A 20,280-nucleotide genomic window follows, 5' to 3' on the forward strand; every position below is an offset into this window, starting at 1 on the left:
TCTGTATCTTTCACTTGAAACAGGTCTATTTGCAAGCTCAACTTTCAATGTTGAAAAGCTTCCATTTTAAAAGTATCTCCATGTGAATGTGAAGCACACACAAGTAAATGGTGATTTTATACCCAGATATCCATACCACATAGAGATTTCAAGGTGGTGGCGTTTGATGGGGCAAAAATCAACAGTTGCATTTTGCATTTCACAAGGGGAATACTTACCTACGGGGGAAAAATCCACAGCTCAGGGCAAGACAGTTTTTTAAAAAGTGCTTGTTTCAGGGGGAGATGCATAATCTTTTGCTAGGTCAGCAACATTGAGTTTTTGACCAGTTCAAGCCGGTTTAGTGAGCAGGGAATCCAGTGATGAATGCACAAATGGGCTCTGTGGTCTTCATCCCATTCGCGGCAGACACTGGCAATCATAAGCGAATGTATTTAAATGAACTGTGCAGTATTCAAATTCCGAGGGATGCAGAGAAAAGGCCGCTTACCTTTAGCATTTTACGGGAGGTCTGGGGCAGCCGTAGCATGACAGTAACTTCTCAGCAGAGCAGTCTGCTGCAAAGCATCATGGGAGTTAGGTCCAAGATGGCGAGGAGGAGAGGATTTCTCTGTGGATTTCCTTCCTTTTGTGGTTTCGCGGAGCTGAACCATCTGGAGGGTAACCTCTCCCCAGAAGCGAGCAGAAGGTAGACCCCCCCCCCCCCCCACTTTCCAGAAGCAAGCAGAAACCAGAGGATCCCAAGAAGTGAACAGCTGGTCAGCGTGCAAAAGTCAGAACAGCGTCCCTCTAGTGTGGTTGAGATTCCAAATTCCCCTTTCTGGCGAATGGGGTAGGACGGAATATCGGGTCCACTTACGATCCACACAGGAACTCCACCCTGCCTGCCGGTAAGCAATACTTCTTGGCGGTCACCACCCCTGTGTAGAGAAAGCTGGGGGGGAGGGGGGCATCTAAGAAGCAGGGTGGAAATAGGGGCTTTAGTACATCGGCCCCCTCAGTTGGGGCTTTTAGTTGAGAGATTAAGGAAGCTGTTTTTCTTACTCCCCCATTGATTGATTTGTTTCCACTTCAAAAAGGAAACCAAGTTTAAAATTGAAGCCTTCTTATGTAATCAGTGGCAGTTACACTTGTAGCAGGGTTTGTGCCATTCATTTGAGCCTCATTTGTATTCTAAAGCGACTGCTTCCTTTTTATGTATCGGAAAATACACATGCACGGATTTTAGAAAAGGCTGTTTATCGGCTGAGCCTTTTGTTAAATAATGCTGAAATTGAGCGCATCCTAACCTGAATGTCTCCATACTGATTTCTAGGTTCAATGTAAAATTGATCTTTCACAGCCTGGTAGCTCTGCAATATTTCAGCTTTGCTAGCACTTTTTTTTTCTATTCTTTCCTCCGTGTCATTTACTTTCACACGTACTTCAGTGACAGTCGGTATTGTTCTGTTTGGTTAAAGTATTATGTGTAAGAATACATTCCTGTAAACATGAAACTTCACCTTCTTTTCAACCTGACCCCTTCTGACACAGAGAGCAGCCATGCCTGGGAGCGTCTGACGTTCTGTAAAAAAAAAAAAAAAATACAGTCCGTGTGTGCTTAGGAATTTTCTCATATATGGTGTTGGTAGTTGGGTGACAAGATGGTTCCTTGCACTGGTTCAGCTTTGTTTTCTGGAAAGGAAGTAGAGCAGCCATGACATCAGTTGGCTACAAACTCACAACCATAAACACCCCAAGGCACACCCTCCCTATCTCAGACAGCTTGAAAATACTCGGAGTCACACTCAACCGCAACCTTACTCTCGAGAGCCAAGTATGGAGGAGTGGCCTAGTGGTTAGGGTGGTGGACTCTGGTCCTGGGGAACTGAGGAACTGAGTTCGATTCCCACTTCAGGCACAGGCGGCTCCTTGTGACTCTGGGCAAGTCACTTAACCCTCCATTGCCCCATGTAAGCCGCACTGAGCCTGCCATGAGTGGGAAAGCGCGGGGTACAAATGTAACAAAAAAAAAAGTAAACTCTGTAATAAAGAAAATGTTCTATTCAACGTGGAGGCTCAAACGATTAAAACCTTTCTTCCCAAGGGAAACCTTTCGAAACCTAATACAATCAATGGTCCTAAGTCATGCAGATTACTGCAACGGAATCTATGCGGGATGCAAAGAACAACTCACAAAAAAACTCCAGACTGCCCAAAATACAGCAGCCAGGTTGATATTCAGCAAAACACGCTTCGAAAGTGCCAAACCCCTTCCAGTAAAAGAACGGATCATCTTCAAAATCTGCACTTTAGTCCACAAAATTATATACGGCGTAGTCCCAGGATACATGATAGACCTTATAGATCTACCAAAAAGAAACAGTCGGATCATCAAGATCACAACTAAACCTACACTACCCAAATTGCAAAGGACTGAAATACAAAACAACCTACGCATCCAGCTTCCCCTACATAAGCGCACAACTATGGAATGGCCTCCCAAAAGCAGTGAAAACAATCCATGACCACCTGAACTTCAGGAAAACACTAAAAACCAACCTCTTCAAAAAGGCCTACCCCAACGACCCTACGTAAACCTCTTCAACCAGAAACACAGCATGACTAATGATTGCACTGGACAATACACAATCTTCATCCCTCTGACCCTCCACATTTACCTCATTCGATTACTATACAACCTTGTATTTGTTATCAACCGACTGGGCAAACGCCTCTGATGGTACTATGTAAGCCACATTGAGCCTGAAAATGGGGTACAAATGCAAGAAATAAAAATAAAATAATAAATAAAACTTGACCCTGACTTCTTATTGCTGTCATCAGCATTGGCAAAAAAAAAAAAACTTTGAGGGGGGGGGGGGGGGAGAGGGAGAGAGATGCATCGTTCCTGGCCTTTGATTGATTGTGACTGAGCTTTTTTGCACCACTTCCTGTGTCACTTGAACCACTCCCGACTTGAGGTTTCCCTTCTCTGCTATGTGGCAATTCAGTGCTTCAATCACTGCTCTAAGTGTACCCTAATTAGTGGATCACTATGACCCCTACAAAGGGCTGTGATAAAATCTGCACTTCAGTTATCCAATTACACTAGAAGAAGTAAGAACAGTAATAGTACAGTAGTTCATGGGCAAACTTTATCTGCACGGTTTAATGGGAATAAGTTCTCGCTGCTGGAGCAATGGATGAAAAGATTGATTCTTGGTTGCCATTATTGTTCGAAGAAGGACTCTGCATTGGATCAAGTTTCCTCTGATTCCAGGAGTCAAATGTTTTGTCTCTATATGTTGGAGGTTTTGCATGTTCCAGCTCAGTCTTTATCGCCAGTATTTAGAGCTTTTTATCTTTCCCTATGTAGAAAGAAATCTGAGGAAGAGGGGATCGACAGTCTGCATTCATAAGAACATAAGTGTAGCCATACTGGGCCAGACCAATGGTCCATCTGGCCCAGTATCCTGTTTTCCAAATTTTTCAAGTAGATGCTCATGTAGATACAAAGTATTCCTTATGGGATGTTCAGTCTGCCTCGGGTCACTGAACCTGTGACCAGACTCGGGGTGAGAGCACCAAGGTACAGGTCCCTTCCTGGACTCTGGAGTTGCTTCCTTCCTTGATGGACTGGAGAGGAATTCCACATTGGTTGGGGCACCATCTTCAATACCTGATGAGGTACTGGTGTTCACGAGTGCCCAACAGACCAGGGAATGGGTCTCCAGGATGGGCTGGAGAGGCACCATAAGTCAAGTCAGATGCCCTTGATGCCTCTGTGTTGTGCTGATCTAAGATGCTTCCCAGCTCCACCTGGAGCAGCACCTTGAGGGCAGGCATTGGTAAAGGCATAGATGGTGCCAAGGTAGAGACAGCCTGTAAAGATGTAGAAGCAGGATCAGAGGTGGGGTTCTGGCTTTGAGGAGACTGGTGTGTCGGCACCGCTTCCATGGAGGAGAAGCGGTCCTCATGATGCTGATGCTTTTTGTGTACCAATGATGCTGGTGTCCTGGCACTCCTGACACTGTGCTTCGAGTAAGAGCGATGTCCATGCTGTTTCGTCTTCACTTGATGCAGGACACCAGGATCTGTCGGTGCTGATGAGGATGACGTAGAATCTCATGGGTCCTCAGTGTTGGTCCAATGATGCTTGGCCTCAGCAGGTTCTACTGATGCCCAATGTTGAGCAAGGTGAAGACCTCTTTGATGCCAGGGCGCCTTCAGTGGTTGATGCAATTCCTGATGCCATTGGTGTGATGCTTCCGGTGCTGATGTCAATGGACCAAACTTCAGCAGTGTTTCTGGGCCTCTCGACTTTTCAGTGCATTTGAGAACAGAGATCAGGAATGAGGCATGGCAGTCACCAGTTGTGAGTGTCTTGTCACAGACATGATCCTGCCACACCTTGAACACTTTTGATGCCCGCTGGAAGGTTTTTGGGACATGTCTGGCCAAAGTGAAATCAGATGACTCACTTTTCAAAAAGTGTGTTATTTTTCTTAAGTTGTGGCCAGGAGCCTTAGGCCTAAGAGGGCCACAAAGTTATGGAAAAGAAAAAATTTAAAAAATGCCACAAAAAGAAAACCTATGACGAGTAATGGAAACGGCAGGTCCCATGCGGGAAGGCACATGATCGAGCCCTCCAAAAGCTTCAAGAATCTTCTGAATACTGGGCAGCATCTGTGCTGGGGCTCTGTCAGTGACGTCATCCAGCTATCAGGATATAATGTCCTGCTTGTCCTCGGAGAAGCAAACATTCTGTTTTTATATTTGTTTGTTGTTATGCTATACTGCCTTTTTTGAAAAATACATCAAAGCAGTTTACACATTATACAATTAAATAGGCATAGAAAAGTATCATAGGACATAGGGGGGAAAAAAGCTTGTTCATCTGTATGTCTGCAGAACAATTAACATCCTGGAAATGCTAATCAAAATAAGTTTTCAGCTGAGCCCTGAACTTGTGTTCAATTCTGGTCTCCATATCTCAAAAAAGATATAGTAGAATTAGAAAAGGTTCAAAGAAGAGCGACCAAAATGATAAAGGGGATTGGAACTCCTCTCGTATGAGGAAAGGTTAAAGAGGTTAGGGCTCTTCAGTTTGGAAAAGAGACGGATCAGGGGAGATATGATTTGAGGTCTACAAAATCCTGAGTGGTGTAGAAAAACTGAAACGATTTTTCACTCTTTCAAAAAGTACACGGACCAGGGGACACTCAATGAAACGACATGGAAATACTTTTAAAACAAATCGGAGTGTTGCAAAAGATAACTCTCCTCTCGTGTGTCTGGGCAAAAAACTCTTTATTTGGGAGTCAATCCCCTTCTTATATACTCTATGAATATTCATGGATATTACATGTATTATCATTACTATTGGTTACATTTTGCTTACACAACCATGATCATGCATTGCTTACAAGAACAACTCTACATGAACAGCTCGTGAACCTGCTCAGGAATGTACAAACATCACCTGCTATTCTGCTACTTTCTCAGGAAAGAACAAAAACATCACATGCTAGATTCTCAGGAATATACAAAACATCATCTGCTGCCTGTATCCAAATACATTCTATCTACATCTCCACCTTTTTTTTTTTTTTTTTTAATGAAATCTCCGTGGTGTGCCAGCTGGAGATGGAGGTGGAGATGTTTGTAATAGCTTATAAACATATTGAGCAGAGTGACGTGTTGGAGCGAATGGACGAGGAAAACATAAAGAAAAAAGGTTAGGAATGCATTGTATACAACAGCAAAAAATAGTGAAAACAAAAATACCAATGACTAAATACTGGATAATAGGGCGGAGCCAGGTCCAAGGGATCCATTGCCACAATTGATCCCATACATCAGAGAGTAGGTTATTATGAATAGTAATATGAGTAGTTAAATTCCGTAGGAAAGCTAATTGTTTGTCAATGGCCTTTGAATTGTCAGATAAATTAAAACAGCACATGTCCTGAAACTCTTCGCAACCATGATGGTTAAGTAATAAAAGATAATCAATGGCTGCTCGATTTTGTAAAACTCCATGACGTAATTGCTGTTGCTCAGCATTAAGTAAACTAATAGCAGTGGAGGTTGCATTGATTGATTTAATTGCCCAACAGGCTAATTCACGAATATTTTTTGCATTTGCCGCTGCCAATGCAGGGACACCTATTAATGAAAATGCAAGTGCCAGATATTCAGTTTGACTCAGAAATTTAACATTATCATTGCAATTGGCAGCAAGGGTCATACGCTTGGATCGCATATGTGAGGAGTTAGAAAATAAAATATGTTTACTGGGAAGTACCATAGTGAGTCGACTTAGACAGCATGTAGTACCATCAGATATATTAGCTGGAATATAATTAAAGGTATACATTCCACATGACCAAAACCAGCCAGGGGGTAAATGAGTAAATTTATAAATATATGAAACATTTTCGTAGGAGCTACAATTTAACAAAGTTGGTCCAAAATTAACACAATTTGATCGGGTACAATTAACCATACGAGCACATGTCATATTGATACTAGCTATTTGATTGGTTCTCACATGCATTGCCAAAGTAGGCGGCAACAGGGTTTGTGTTCCCCAATTATGGTATTCATAAGAAGCATTTCGATAGGATGAATTAACAGGAAGCTGTGAATAAAACCAAGTATCATTTTGCATATCTTTAGGATCATGACATACTGGAATCAGGCAAGTTGCCAAAACTTCTCCAACTGCCTTTTGATGAGAAAGACAGAAATCAGTTTGGTTCAGTGAAATTGCAAACGCTTCCCAAATATTTTTTGTGGGAAGTAATTGTGACTGTCCACAAGGTATGTACAAACAACAACACAGTAGAAGCAATGTAATGGAATTAGCATTAAGCGCTGCAATAATAGCCACTACGAAGTTATCATCAGTCTTTTCAATATGAGCTTTTTCTAAAGTCTCTGTAGCTTGTTGACTCAAGGCTTTAATTTGTCCCCAAGTAACAGGAGCATTAGGTTGACGAGTCACTGACCGTTTGCGTGTTTGCATCTGCGGTCCTTGAAGGGTGAGTGTGAAATTGGGAATTGGGTTGTGAAGACCTTGATGCCACGACATGAGGTTTCACCCACTTTGCTGGAATCCACACCGGGCCAGAATCTGTTTGAACAGCAGCGTAACCACGACCCCAGGTAAGGAGAGGCACAGGGGAACTCCACTGATCAGAAGGTAGTTGTCGGTATATGACCAAAGGACGAGATAAAGGTGGGGCAGGAGTACGAAAATGTTGTTCAAATCTGGAAGAAAAAGTTTTTGTAGCAGGATTATTGATGAGATTGAGATGATTCAGTGTGTAAAGGATTTGTGCTAAGCATTCATCAATGCTTACTCTATGACGGAGAATACCGTCTTTTTTTGTAGTCAGATTACTTAAAGCAGTTTTCAGTGTGCGATTAGCACGTTCAACAATAGCTTGACCAGTGGAGTTATAGGGGATACCAAAAAGGTGCTCAATATGCCAGAGGGTCAGGAACTCCTGTAAGGAGGTGGAAGTATAAGCAGGGGCATTGTCTGTCTTGAGAGTTTTAGGAACACCCATGACCGCAAAAGCTTGGAGAAGATGAGAGCGGACATGAGATGTAGTTTCCCCTTTTTGTGCAGTGACCCACAAAAATCCAGAATGAGTATCAACAACCACATGAAGCTTAGACCATTGACCAAAAGGGGGGAAAGTGAGTAACGTCCATTTGCCAGAGGCTATTAACTTCCAGACCACGAGGATTAACTCCAGGAAAAAAGGTAGTAGGAGCTGAAAAGGAACATTGTGGACAATTTTTGATAATAGCTCTAGCTTCTTCTAAAGAAATTTGAAACTGGCGAGCTAGGCTAGGTGCATTTTGATGATGAAGTTCATGACTGCAGTGTGCTGTGGAGAAAAAATGAAGATGGCGATCCGCTCGAGCATTCCCTTCAGACAGACCACCAGGAAAAGGTTGATGACTGCGGATATGACCTATAAAGAGAGAAGAAAGGCGATTCTCCAAGTAACCTTGGAGGGTTAACAGTAAAGCATAAAAAGAGGCATCCATTTTGAATGATACATAACTGTCGGGCATGCGACGGACAAGATTAGCACAATATTGACTGTCAACAATAAGATTCAGTGGTTGATCTGAAAATAAAGAAAGAGCCAGGATGATGGCAGCAAGCTCTGAACGTTGAGCAGAGGTTTGTGGAGAGGTAAATTTGACGTGCCATTTGTTCAGATTGTACCAAGTAACCACCCCACGAGTGGGACTACCATCTGTAAAGACGGTGAGAGCAGTAGGGAGTGGACGTAAAGAAATGGGATCATGAAGAGTGATTGGCAAAATGGATGTGCCCTGTATGCGAGGGTCTTTAGGATAGTGGCAATCTATAATACCAACATAAGTGGCTAAAATAAATTGCAAGTCGTCGGAGAACTGAATCATTTTTTCCCACTGCCACAAAGAATGAGGAATGATGAGTTTAAGAATGTCGAAACCAGTCATGAATGTTGCTCGCTCTCGAGCTTTAGTAATCAGCAAGGCTAGTTGCTGGGGCCATTGTGTAATAGTAGAATGGAGAGTATTCTGTAAATAGACCCATTCTATCAATTTCGGAGGAGTTGTATCTTGATATAAGACACCAAACGGTTGTCGGTGGGTGGGGTCTTTGAGAACGCAAAAACAAAAAAGGGCAAATGCATCTCGTCTATCTGTCCATTTTGTTTGTAAGATTTGATCCAATTGTGACAGAATTGTTTGTTGCGATGCAGTGAGTGTAATTAATTCAGCAGGTGTTTTATGACCTTTTAATGCGAGAAACAGGGGTTGTAAAAATTCTGTAGGAAGTTTCAAGTAGGGACGTAACCAATTGAGATTTCCTAAAATCTCTTGTAATTGATGTAATGTCGTGGGAGACTGTAAATTGAGATGAGGAGCGACAGGTTGGGCTGCAGCTTTAGTCATACGGAAACCTAGATATACATAGGGTTCCTTTTCTTGAACCTTCTCTGAGGCAATTGTTAATCTTGAGGAGGCCAAGATAGAAATTAAAGTAGATTTCCAAGAAGGGGGAAGAGTTATCCCTGCAATTAGTATATCATCCATATAATGATATACCAAAAGTTGAGGGAAATAGGCACGAAATGGTTGCAAGGCTTGATGAACATAGTATTGACAAATAGTGGGTGAATTTAACATTCCCTGGGGCAAAACTTTCCAACAATACCTAGTAGTAGGGTGTGCATTATTGTAAACAGGTACAGTAAAAGCAAAGTATTTATAATCTTTTTCCTGGAGAGGAATTGAAAAAAAACAATCCTTCAGATCTATAATAGCTAATTGATAATCATAAGGAATCAAATTAGGATTTGGAATACCACATTGTAACGGGCCCATTGGTTCTAAAATCGCATTAATAGCTCGTAGGTCATGTAAAAATCTCCATTTTCCGGATTTTTTCTTGATCACAAATACCGGAGTATTATATGGAGAATTGGTAGGCTCAATGTGATTTAATTGTAATTGTTCTTCCACCAATTGATGTAAAATCAACAGTTTTTCTCTGGTAATCGGCCACTGCTCTACCCAAACAGGTTTGTCAGTTTTCCATTCCAAAGGAAGAGAAAAAGACATATTTATGAACTGTTAATCAGGTAGGATCAATGATGCATCTAATTGTTCCAAAAGGTCACGACCCCATAAATTAAAGGGTACTTGTAAAATACAGGGCTTAATATGTCCTAGAACCTTGGTATCGTTAGGATATGTAATAGATAACCATTGAGAACTTTGGGAGGCTGACTGAGTTCCCCCTATTCCTGTCACATGTGAAGTATCTTCAATGGGCCATTCCACAGGCCATTGTTTATAAGCTATGACAGAAACATCCGCCCCGGTATCTAATATACCAACAAAGGGCTTTTGTTGCAATAAAAATTGAGCAGTGGGTCGTGCATTAGAAACCGGTTTTAAAACTGCACTTACCTGTCGCGTAGATCCAAAGCCCCCTGTACGAGAGACAGTAGAAGGAATAGGTGCTGTAAAATATGGTAAAATAATTAATTGTGCCCACGAGTCCCCGGGAGAAATTGTTAAAGGTGATGAGGACCATACTTGAATTTTAACAATGCCTGTGTAATCAGCATCAATAACTCCAGGGGTAACATGAATACCTGCCTTCGATGCAGAGGAGCGAGGTAATACTAAACCTACAGTAGCCGCTGGAATGGGTCCTTTAAAGGTAGTATTATATACCAAAACTTCATGAGGTAAGATGGCAGTTTTACATTCCGCTGCAATAAGGTCAATTCCTGCACTACCTTGTGTAGCAGTAGTACTATGAGCAAAAGACCCTTGCACTCCCTTTGGACCGAGGTTAGGAGTTAACCCGGAGCAAAGTTTTTTGGGGGTGGCGGTGTGGAATTAATTGGATTAGAGCGACATTGATTGGCCCAATGATATCCTTTTTGACATCGAGGACATTTTCGAGAAGGTCGAGAAGGTCCTTTTGCAAAGTTGGCACCCCCTCCTGGGGCTCTACACTGAGCTCGAAAATGTCCTGGTTTCTTACAATTAAAACACGTCCCCTGTGGCTTATTACCTTTTTGTATAGCTCCTGCTAACAAATTCATAGAATAACCATGAGTCCCCACATCTGCACATGCGCTCAATAAATCTGCTAAAGTAATTCCTGGGCGATGAGCTACAGTCTGCAATGCCTTTTTGCAATCTGAATTTGCATTTTCTTGGGCTAATTTAATCAATAACTCTGTTTGCGCATCAAGATTATCAATTTGCCTAGTTACAGCTTCCTGCAATCGATTAACAAATTGAAGGTAAGATTCGGTTGCACCCTGTTTAATTGATGCAAAAGATTTTGTTGGTTTATTCCCTTCTGGTGTTCTTTTAAATGCTCGCAAGATACAAGTGCCTATGGCTTGAAAACAGGTATCGTTTTGTTGAATTTGCATATCAAGGGTTGAAAATGGTCCCGATCCATAAATTTGATCAGGCACCAAATTAGTCCCAGTGATAAGTTGTGCTGCTTGCTTATATTCATTATCCCACACTACATATTGCGCAGGAGTTAACAGCATACGGAAAAGGTCTTTCCAATCTTTTGGAGTCATTAAGTAACCGTTACTAATCCCTTCTATCATGCCTTGAACAAATGAACTTTTTAAACCTGATTCTACGATAGCTCTACGTAATTCTCTCAAAACTTGATAAGGTAGAGCAGTCCATTCTGCATGATGTGTTTCGTTCCCTGCCTCTATTGTTGTAGTTCTAGTAACTGGGTATAAATTAGGATTAGGTTCCGAATTATCCCATAGATCATCGTTCCAAATGAATTCACCATTTTTTCGTGCTTGCTGTATACCTAATTGAATTAAACTAGGTCGTTCTACGCTCTTTGGTGTTTTGGTAATAATAACGCTATCATTAGCGTTGTTGTTTTGGATATTTTCAATTGGTTTATTAGGGGTAGTAGTAGTAAAGTCAGGAGTTTTGTTTTGCTCTTCCCTTCCCATATCGGTGGCCAGCCGACAAGAAGGAGGAGAAGGTGTAGGTCCAAGAGTCGCGGGAGGTAAAAGAGACCAGGTCTTGCCTGGCAATTTGTTGGATATATTTTCGTTAGTAATGCCTGTCAATCCAGAAGAGAGAATTACTATAGTAGAATATATCTCTCTCCAAGTCAATAATATAGGAGTCGAAACTCTAGGCTCTAAACGAAACTGCTGCCCTATCTTTTCCCATGTTTGAGGATCGAATGATCCCTTCTCTGGATACCAGGGACATTGACAAACTATTTCCTCAATTAAACGCTCTATATCTTTAAGAGTTATTGGATTTCGGGAGGAACCATATCTTTGCGTTATAGTATATAGCTCCTGTGCATGTTGTTTATGTGATGATGTTAAATTTCCCCCCATACTTACAGTGTTCCGTAGAAGGAATGGCGCGCTGACTGTTCCAGTCGTAGTAAGTACGTCACGTTTTCACCGATCACGTCGGGGATCACCAGATGTTGCAAAAGATAACTCTCCTCTCGTGTGTCTGGGCAAAAAACTCTTTATTTGGGAGTCAATCCCCTTCTTATATACTCTATGAATATTCATGGATATTACATGTATTATCATTACTATTGGTTACATTTTGCTTACACAACCATGATCATGCATTGCTTACAAGAACAACTCTACATGAACAGCTCGTGAACCTGCTCAGGAATGTACAAACATCACCTGCTATTCTGCTACTTTCTCAGGAAAGAACAAAAACATCACATGCTAGATTCTCAGGAATATACAAAACATCATCTGCTGCCTGTATCCAAATACATTCTATCTACATCGGAGGAAATATTTTTTCACTCAACGAACAGTTAAGCTGTGGAACTATTTTGCCGGAGGATGTGGCAACAGCGGTTAGTGTACCTGGATTTAAAAAAGGTTTGGGCAAATTCCTGGAGGAAAAGTCCATAGTCTGTTATTGAGTTGGACATGGGGGATTGCCCTGGGATTGGTAGCATGGAGTGTTGCCACGATTTGGGTTTCTACCAGGTAACTGTGACCTGGCTTGGCCACTGTTGGAAGCAGGATACTTGGCTAGATGGACCATTGGTCTGACCCAGTATGGCTATTCTTATGTTCTTAGTTCTGACCGATTGGTAAAGAATAATGAAATGAAACCTAGAACTGCCAAGGGGGCTGACCGCCTATGTGGGAGATTAGGGCCTGCCCACAGCAACGCCAGCAGTAGCCCACCCCTTCCAGAGGCAGCAGGAATGACATTTTATAGGAAGGCTTCTCCTGTCGCTGGAAGGGGAGGCGCTTGGCAGGAGATCCAGGAGTGCGGGAAATGACCCCCAAAAGCGGGAGACTTGGCAGGTACCCTGCAGACCATCACATGTCACTGTGAACAGACATCAGAGTAGTTGAGTGCCAATGTACCAAGGTAATTTTGTTTCTGCCACTAGGAGGCTGTACACAGAGCAACCAGGTTCTGTCACTAGGGGTCTCTGTTCTGTAAATGTCACTGGAATGATCCGTCCTAAGACAGCTTTCTGTAAAGGGCTCTTTGTGCAGAGCATCCTAATCTCGGGCACACATGCCAGATGCCCAGCTAGTGACACTTAGCTGTGGAAACGCAGATATTTTGTTACATAGCGCCTAATTTTTTGGAAACGCTCTGACCTACCCATGCCCCTCCTGTGGCCACGGCCCTTTGGATTTGTGTGCTATGATATTAGGCACGCATGTTACAGAATAGGGCAGATCCATGCATAACTCCCAATTACTGCCAATTAAGGGCTTTTTAACTCCAGTAAAAGCACCTGACTGACTAGTTCACACACGGATCTGGTGGGCAACGTATTCCGAATCCGGGGGTAGGTGTCGCCTTGCGTAGCAAGACTGTTCAGGGTTCTGTCATGTGGCAGAAGAATTTCCAGGGAGGGGGGGAGGAGATTGTGTCTCATGAAATAATTTCCAGCCCCTTTGTGTGTCTTGTGTGCACATGTATGTTTCTGTGATCAGAAGAGGGTGGGAGGGGTGGGACAGATCCTGAGCTGCTGTATTTCACTGTAGCCCTGTTTCTATGCTGTAGCCAATGGGTCTTTCCTCAGAAAAATGCATTCACCCACTTTTTGGGGGACTTTCTTCAAATGTCTAGTCTGATCTGGCTCATCTTTTCATCTTCATGTATTTTTAATTTTTCTTTCTAGTGAAGTTTATCCCCTTATACCAAATTTGATCTCCCTTCGGTTGTAGGTTCATGGGCACAATGTCATTTTCAAGCCCTTTATGTAAAACTAGTAAAAAAGGCCCGTTTCTGCCTGTGATGAAACGGGCGCTAGCGGGCACGGGACTCCCTTCCCCTCCCCTTACGCTAGTATCCCTAGTGGTGTAGAGGTACCTGTTCGCTTGTAGCGCTGCTGCTAGCTGCCCTGCTGCATCCTGTGTGAGTCCGGCTCTCGGTGTTTCAAAATGGCCATCGAGAGTTGAAGTCTCGCAAGGCTGCTTCAACTCTCGGTGGCCATTTTGAAACACCGAGAGCCGGATTCACACAGGATGCAGCAGCGCTCCGGGCAGGAAAGCGGGGGCTGTTTCTTTCCTGCCCCCGAGCGAACAGGTACAGCTAGACCACCAGGGATAGTAGCGTAAGGGGAGGGGAGGTGACAGGGGGGGAGGGAAGGTGATGGGGTGAAGAGGGGGCGACCGGGGGCGTGGCGATGGCGCGAAAGAGGCGGGGTGATGGGCACGTCCTCGGCAGCAGCGATCCGTTGGACAGAGATGAGTATGTTTCCCTACTCCTCCCCTTTCTTTCATTTGTGTGTTTGTGTACTTGTCCCGCCCTCGACGTCATCACGTGTGACACGAGGGCGGTGCATGGAGACATGGTGAGTGTTCTAGCTTCACCACCATGGACTTACGAACCGGTGTCTGAGTGCCTGCAGTGACGTCAGTGTCCTCAGAACGTTGAGGGTGCGTTTTATAATAGTAGATATTTTTTCCAACATTTAGTTGGGTTGGAGAAAATAAAAATACCATTCTTTCAAGCCTAATATCTCCTTACATAGAAATCAAAATGAAAACAGACCTTAATTAACTGTCAATTAAAAAAAAAAATCTGTTTTAAAATTCAGAGTGTGCCAGCTCCTGTCAATACATCACTGGGGTTTCAGGGTCCTTAGGTCAAGGTCCTGGAGACGGAGGGAGGGCGCTGGGAAAAGAGCTTTTGTTTTGCAGCGGTTTGGCCACAGGGGGGCAGGACTGATCCACAGTGGATTCCCAGAATTAAAGGGCGCTGTACCTCCTTGTTAGACTCCAGGGACTGTCGCAGGCTAGACGTGACCGTTTCAATCACTGTCTCCCCATGAACGGAGACAACATTTTGCTCTGGAAGGGGATGCTTAGAGTGCGGAGGTGAACCAGAGCTGCATAGGTCATGATTTCTGTCCCTTACCTTAATGGTAATAAATAGAAATAAAATTCAATAGCTTTGTACTTTTAGCTTTCAAAGCCAAATTCTTTCTTCAGGTCAGAAATGAGCAAAAGATATCAGAATATATAGGTGGAACATAAAAGCATTCCAGTGACAGTCTCGCAGGGAAGGGTGGGGCTGAGAGATAGGAGGGTGATCGGAGGGTAACAAAGCAGTATTCTGTTATGGTTTCTAACGTGAGAGGAAACCCGGATCTCTGTTAAGCCCTGGCTGGTGGGTATCTTGTATTTTAACTTTGAAGGTCTTCCTGGCTTTTTCTAAAATCTCCTCATACGATTCTGACCATAAAGTCACTGATGCAAATTGATGTCCTACCGAGGTGTGTCACCCTGGACTAACGACATGATTTTATCTTAGCTCAATAAAAGGATGATTTTTATATATTTTTTTTTCCAGCTGCTCCAACCATAGGCAGTGTCGGGAGCTGCCTGAAGCTACTGGTATCTGTTTGCTGCCCTCCATCAAGTGAGTTTCTGGTTTGTGTCCAGTCCAGCTTTCCTATTTTCTGTGCTCTGCCCCGTGTACAATGGTTTGGTGTCTGGAAAGAGTCCTTTTAAAAAAAAAGTGGGCGATTTCTGCTCCCCAAACTGATCTCTCCTGGGAAACTCATTGCTGAGAATATTTTAAGCTTTCTATTACTTATGCTTTTCAATCATCTTGATGTGCTTTTCTTCCTGATTTCCTGTGCTGTGATGGAACAAGGGAAGAGGGGAAAAAAAGCTCGCACATGCTTGCCTCCAGACACAAGTGGGAGATTCCTTTATTCTCTGCCTTACTGTGATTTGCCGATTACTTCATTTGTAGGGCAAAATATTTAACTTTTTTTTTTTTTTGCAATTAATGTGGAGTCAGCATGCTCAGGATGTATTCATCCGTCTTGGAGCCCAATAGCGGTAGGTTCTGATGAGCAGGGACAAGTTCAGTCAATCCTTCGTGACCCTCTGAGGGACCCTCCGCCTTCCCCTGCTTCTCTTGTGTCATGGAGGCCGTTTCCCTCCCAGCACGAACTCTGCTTCTGTTTTGGGGTGAAAGGGTTTGCGCCTCTGTCCTTGGCCTCTGAAAGATCTATCTTTCGCTTTCCTTCTAGCGATGAAATCTCAAACAGAAATCCCCAAGTCTCAGCCCAGAGGAAGAGGAGGAGCTGGGGGCAGAACTATGCAAGGAAAAACGAGTGGCCAGGGAGGTAATATTTCTCCTCTAGAAATGTCCAGTGCTCTGTGTGTGGGAAGATTGGGTGAAATACTCATTGGATGAGATTGTGCTAATCAAATAAAAGAGGGCTTTGGACATTGTAATCCTTGTGTTTACCGTGGCAGGGGTTACCTTAGCCACGGATCTGAACCTGAGAACCCCTGATGATGGTAGTAAGGCAGTGGTTCTCAAACCTGATCCTGGAGGCATCCTAGCCAGTCAGGTTTTCAGGATACCCACAATGAATATTCATGAGAGAGGTTCTCCACTGCATGCAAATCTCTGATGAATATTGATTGTGGATATCCTGAAAACCTGACTGCCTTGGGGTGCCTTCAGGACCAGGTTTGGGAACCACTGTAGTAAGGTTCCCCTAGGTGGGAGTTGAAGCCAGGGACCTCCTAGTCTTGCTGGGATTGGCTCTGCTGATGTATTTTTAGGTGCTTAATTGAATTAGGTCGGTCTTGGTTTTAATTTAGTGTGGTAAAGTTGGGCAGGATTGGGATGAAGAGAAAAGGTGAGGAGGGGGAGGGGTTCCATTTGCTGATTTACCTCAAAATATAGTCATTTTTTTTTTCTCTCTTCTTCTCCCAACCCCCTTCTCCAAATTTTTCCAGATGCCACCAGGACCACAGGGAACTCGGCCCGATGCACAGAACCTCCAGGCTGGTTGCACATCTTCAGCTTCACCCTCCTCCTCCTCCTCCTCCTCCTCCATCACTGATGGGAAAAGTACCTTCTTCCTCTCTGCCTCTTAAATATCTTCTTTTTTTTTTTCCTTTAAATGTTTTTGAGAGAAACGGACACGTGTAGCACTTTACACCAGCCAATGAACAACTGGAGGAACGTCTGAGGAATCATCCTGAATTTTAGTTTCAGTTGGAATTATCCTAATATGCTCAGAACTTCCTTTTCACACCTTCCTCACCCTTAAATTTCAAAAAGCCCCAGGATCCTGGGGCAGTTGTCTTCCACCAAAGATCCCTAGATGTGGCCAGCTGTCTGCAGCAATTTGAACTTTTGCAGCCTAAGATGAGAGACTGATCTGCTTTAATTTCATGCTTGAATAATCTTGGGGGCCCATTGATACACTGAGGTTGTAATGCTCTCCCCTGGGAGGAGACGAAGGATGCCGTTTGGAAGCTGGAGATCTGCCTGTTGCCATTCAGAGATGCTTTTTAAAAAAAATTATTTTCCATCTCTCTGCCTGCCCTCCTGGATGTACTGCGGAGTGGTTTTGTGCAGGGAAGCTGAGTCTGTCCTAGCCAAGTGGAATAGCCCAGGAGAGGAGTTTTCAGCTTCTACCCCCCATCTTTCCCAAAACGAAGGGTGTTGTCTTGAAATAAGCAGCCCCGTAAAGGGGGGAAAGAGGAGCCAGATGTGAACAGCTGCACTGGATAGTGATAACGTATGTGTCAGAAAACACCTGTCCACTTTATCTGTGCAAAATGTCCTCTGCCAGAGCCTGACTAAATTGCTCTCCTTGAGTGTCTTTCATTGCTTTCCTGTCTTGGCACTAGACCACCTCAAAATCAGCAGCTTGGATCAAATTGTCAGTTGTTAAAACTCATCCATGGCTTTTCTTTTCCAGAAAGTGACGCTGAAGTGGGGGCTCCCAGCTGCTTGCGGCCCATGCACAGACCCTTCCACACATATGCACAAAGCCAGATGGGTGGTTCTCCATGTAGCTTACGAGGAAGCGGGATTGGCAAAGACAGTCTTTCCTGGGATGGTGCCCAGAGGCTTCTGCTGTTAGACTTTCTGAATTAGACCCAGAGGGAAAAGATCCTGTGAAAGTGGATTCTCATCATGGCTGTTGGTTTTTATACTGGTATCGCTGCAGCGGGATGGGGCATCCCAGTGCCTGAACGCATCAACGTACAATAAAAGAAAGGATGACCCAACTTACTCACCATTTGTAATGGCAGAGAGGAGAGGAACATAAGTACATAAGTAATGCCATACTTGGAAAAGACCAAGGGTCCATCGAGCCCAGCATCTTGTCCACGACAGCGGCCAATCCAGGCCAAGGGCACCTGGCAAGCTTCCCAAACGTACAAACATGTTATTCCTGGGATTTTGGATGAGGAGCAGTGTATATTTGTGTGGGGCATGGCTTCTGTAGTCATGCATGGGTAGCTGGGAGATTTGCCATCCTGCCCACCAGCTCTGAGACATTCTGCTGCCATTTTAGTAGAGGTGGGTGTGAGGAAGGTGATTCTCTGCAAATAGAGCGGCTGGATTGTACAAGCTGTAGTCATGGGACCAGGCTTCTCATCACCCTGTGTTGGCTTTAAGGCTGGGGCAGTGGGGGAGAAAGTGTGGGATTCTCTCTTCTCAAATTTATTTTTTCAATCAGGAAGCTGTTGTCACACAGTTAGACACTTTTTAATTCCTCCAAGACCAGCGTGGACTTATAGGCCCAGCACTGAGTTAGGCTGTTGGGTGTCTTCGTTGCTACCTGCTTCCATTACAGTACAGTGACCACCTGGCCCCTTGTAAACCCGTCATGTGGCTATCTGTCCTTGACTTCCCCATAGCATTTACTCGGGCCATTAGGGAGCTGGAAAGTATTCTGCCTTCAGCCATTATGATACAGTAGGCCGACTTATGTGCCTGAAAAAAGTAATGGATCTCAATATGCTCTTTGTAACACCCTAGGGCATGCTGGGGAGGGGTACTGGCTCTCTGGTTGATTGTCACTGCAGTGGAAAGGTTCTTCCTGGATGTTTAGGGACCTCCCTGGTCTCTCCGATTTCTGTTGGAGGTGCTCAGGAATTTTTTCTAGAAACACTAAGTCATTGGATGGACTCTAGGGGGCACCAAATGTTGACCTTAACATTAAGAGAAAGTCATCATCATGATACCCCTAGAAAGCTCGCTGTATGGTAGTGGGCTTCCACATCCCTAGAGGAGGGTCTCCAGCTCAGACTTCAGCTGCTTGGAGCGATCCTGTGCCCTGGCCGTTGCTACTTCCAACTCTTTCAGGTTTGCTTACTAATCGCAGACCGTATTAACTGATGTGTTCTTCATGGAGAGAACGGACTTTTTATCTTCTGAGAAGATCGTAATGTTCACAGTATTCAAATGTGTTTACAGGGTGCCTTTAAAAAAAAATTATTTTGAATATATCCTTTTAGAAACTGAGCCAGAAATAAAATATTTTCAATCATTTTCCTGACCCTGTTCCATTTCTTTTTCTTGTCTTCCGGTTTCCTGGAGCCAGAACTACGGAGGGGTTTGTAAAGGAAAGACAAGCTGATGGGGTCCGTAACTGGTTTGATACTGCAGCTCTGGATCTTCAGGTGCAGGGCTTGGTATCACATAACTGGGGTGGGGGGGGGGGGGGGGAGGATTTCTGTTTGTGTGTGATTAAAGGAATTCCCTATTTACCCAGCAGGGGGGCAGAGTTGTGTGTGTGTGAACTGTACTAATAGAATAGCAGGGGATCGAGTAGGGGGGAACGAGGGGTATTGACAGAACTGTGTGTTATAGTCTTAGTAGTGAGTAATGGGAAGGGAAGAGCATTTTCAGGTGTTGGGGGGGGGGGGGGGGGGGGGAGAGAGGGGTTCTGCCATGGTACGGGATTGAACAAGTGACGGGAAGTCCTGCGATATTGAAGTGGGAAGAGACCTGCTTGCTTCCTCCCCCCCCCCAACTTGAAAAGGCTTTTTGTGAGGGTGATACAGGAATAGATTTTGAGGCATTTCATGTCTCCTTTTCATTCTTACTTCTTGTCTTTTGATATAGTGGGGTGGCTGACCTAAGGAAAAAAAGTTCTGGCTTTCGAAAGCTAGTCAAAAAAAAATATTAAAGGTAGTTCAGATCCAACGTAAGATATATCTTATTATTTTGCTTTTCTTATGTGATTTGTATTTATCACCATCCCGATGTAATGTTGCATTTAGTTTCATTGCTGTAAATTCAAGCTCCTTTCTCTGCTGTGGAGGCCAGTCTGTCCTTTGTACAGCAACTCCTCAACTGGCCAGCTTCTTGCGGTGAAAAAGTTTCTTCTCTTCCCACTAGTCCTGTATCTTTGTGTTCTCCGTGGGATTTCAAAGTTCCTCCACACTGGTGGCCTTTCTCTTGAGGAAG

At 43.9% G+C, this 20,280-nt stretch overlaps 1 protein-coding gene across 3 annotated transcripts in view; it reads left to right on the forward strand.

Annotated features, from left to right (window-relative positions):
* EFNA4 (ephrin A4) overlaps nucleotides 1-18,192 on the forward strand; it is a 51,008-nt gene extending 32,816 nt beyond the window's left edge. Inside the window, exons 3-6 of one of the 3 annotated variants that reach the window (XR_003940028.1) lie at nucleotides 15,391-15,459; nucleotides 16,082-16,177; nucleotides 16,803-17,593; nucleotides 17,777-18,192. Coding sequence is in view for 2 of the 3 variants with exons in the window: in XM_030187937.1 (XP_030043797.1) it covers nucleotides 15,391-15,459; nucleotides 16,082-16,177; nucleotides 16,803-16,909 (272 nt within the window). In the remaining variant the exon portion in view is untranslated. Of the gene's footprint in view, nucleotides 1-15,390; nucleotides 15,460-16,081; nucleotides 16,178-16,802 lie in introns of all 3 variants that reach the window. The other 2 variants (XM_030187937.1, XM_030187938.1) reach the window with 2 other exon arrangements.
* The last annotated feature ends 2,088 nt before the right edge of the window (nucleotides 18,193-20,280 follow it).

Source organism: Microcaecilia unicolor, chromosome 14 (genome assembly GCF_901765095.1).
Source record: "Microcaecilia unicolor chromosome 14, aMicUni1.1, whole genome shotgun sequence".
NCBI classification, from domain to species: domain Eukaryota; kingdom Metazoa; phylum Chordata; class Amphibia; order Gymnophiona; family Siphonopidae; genus Microcaecilia; species Microcaecilia unicolor.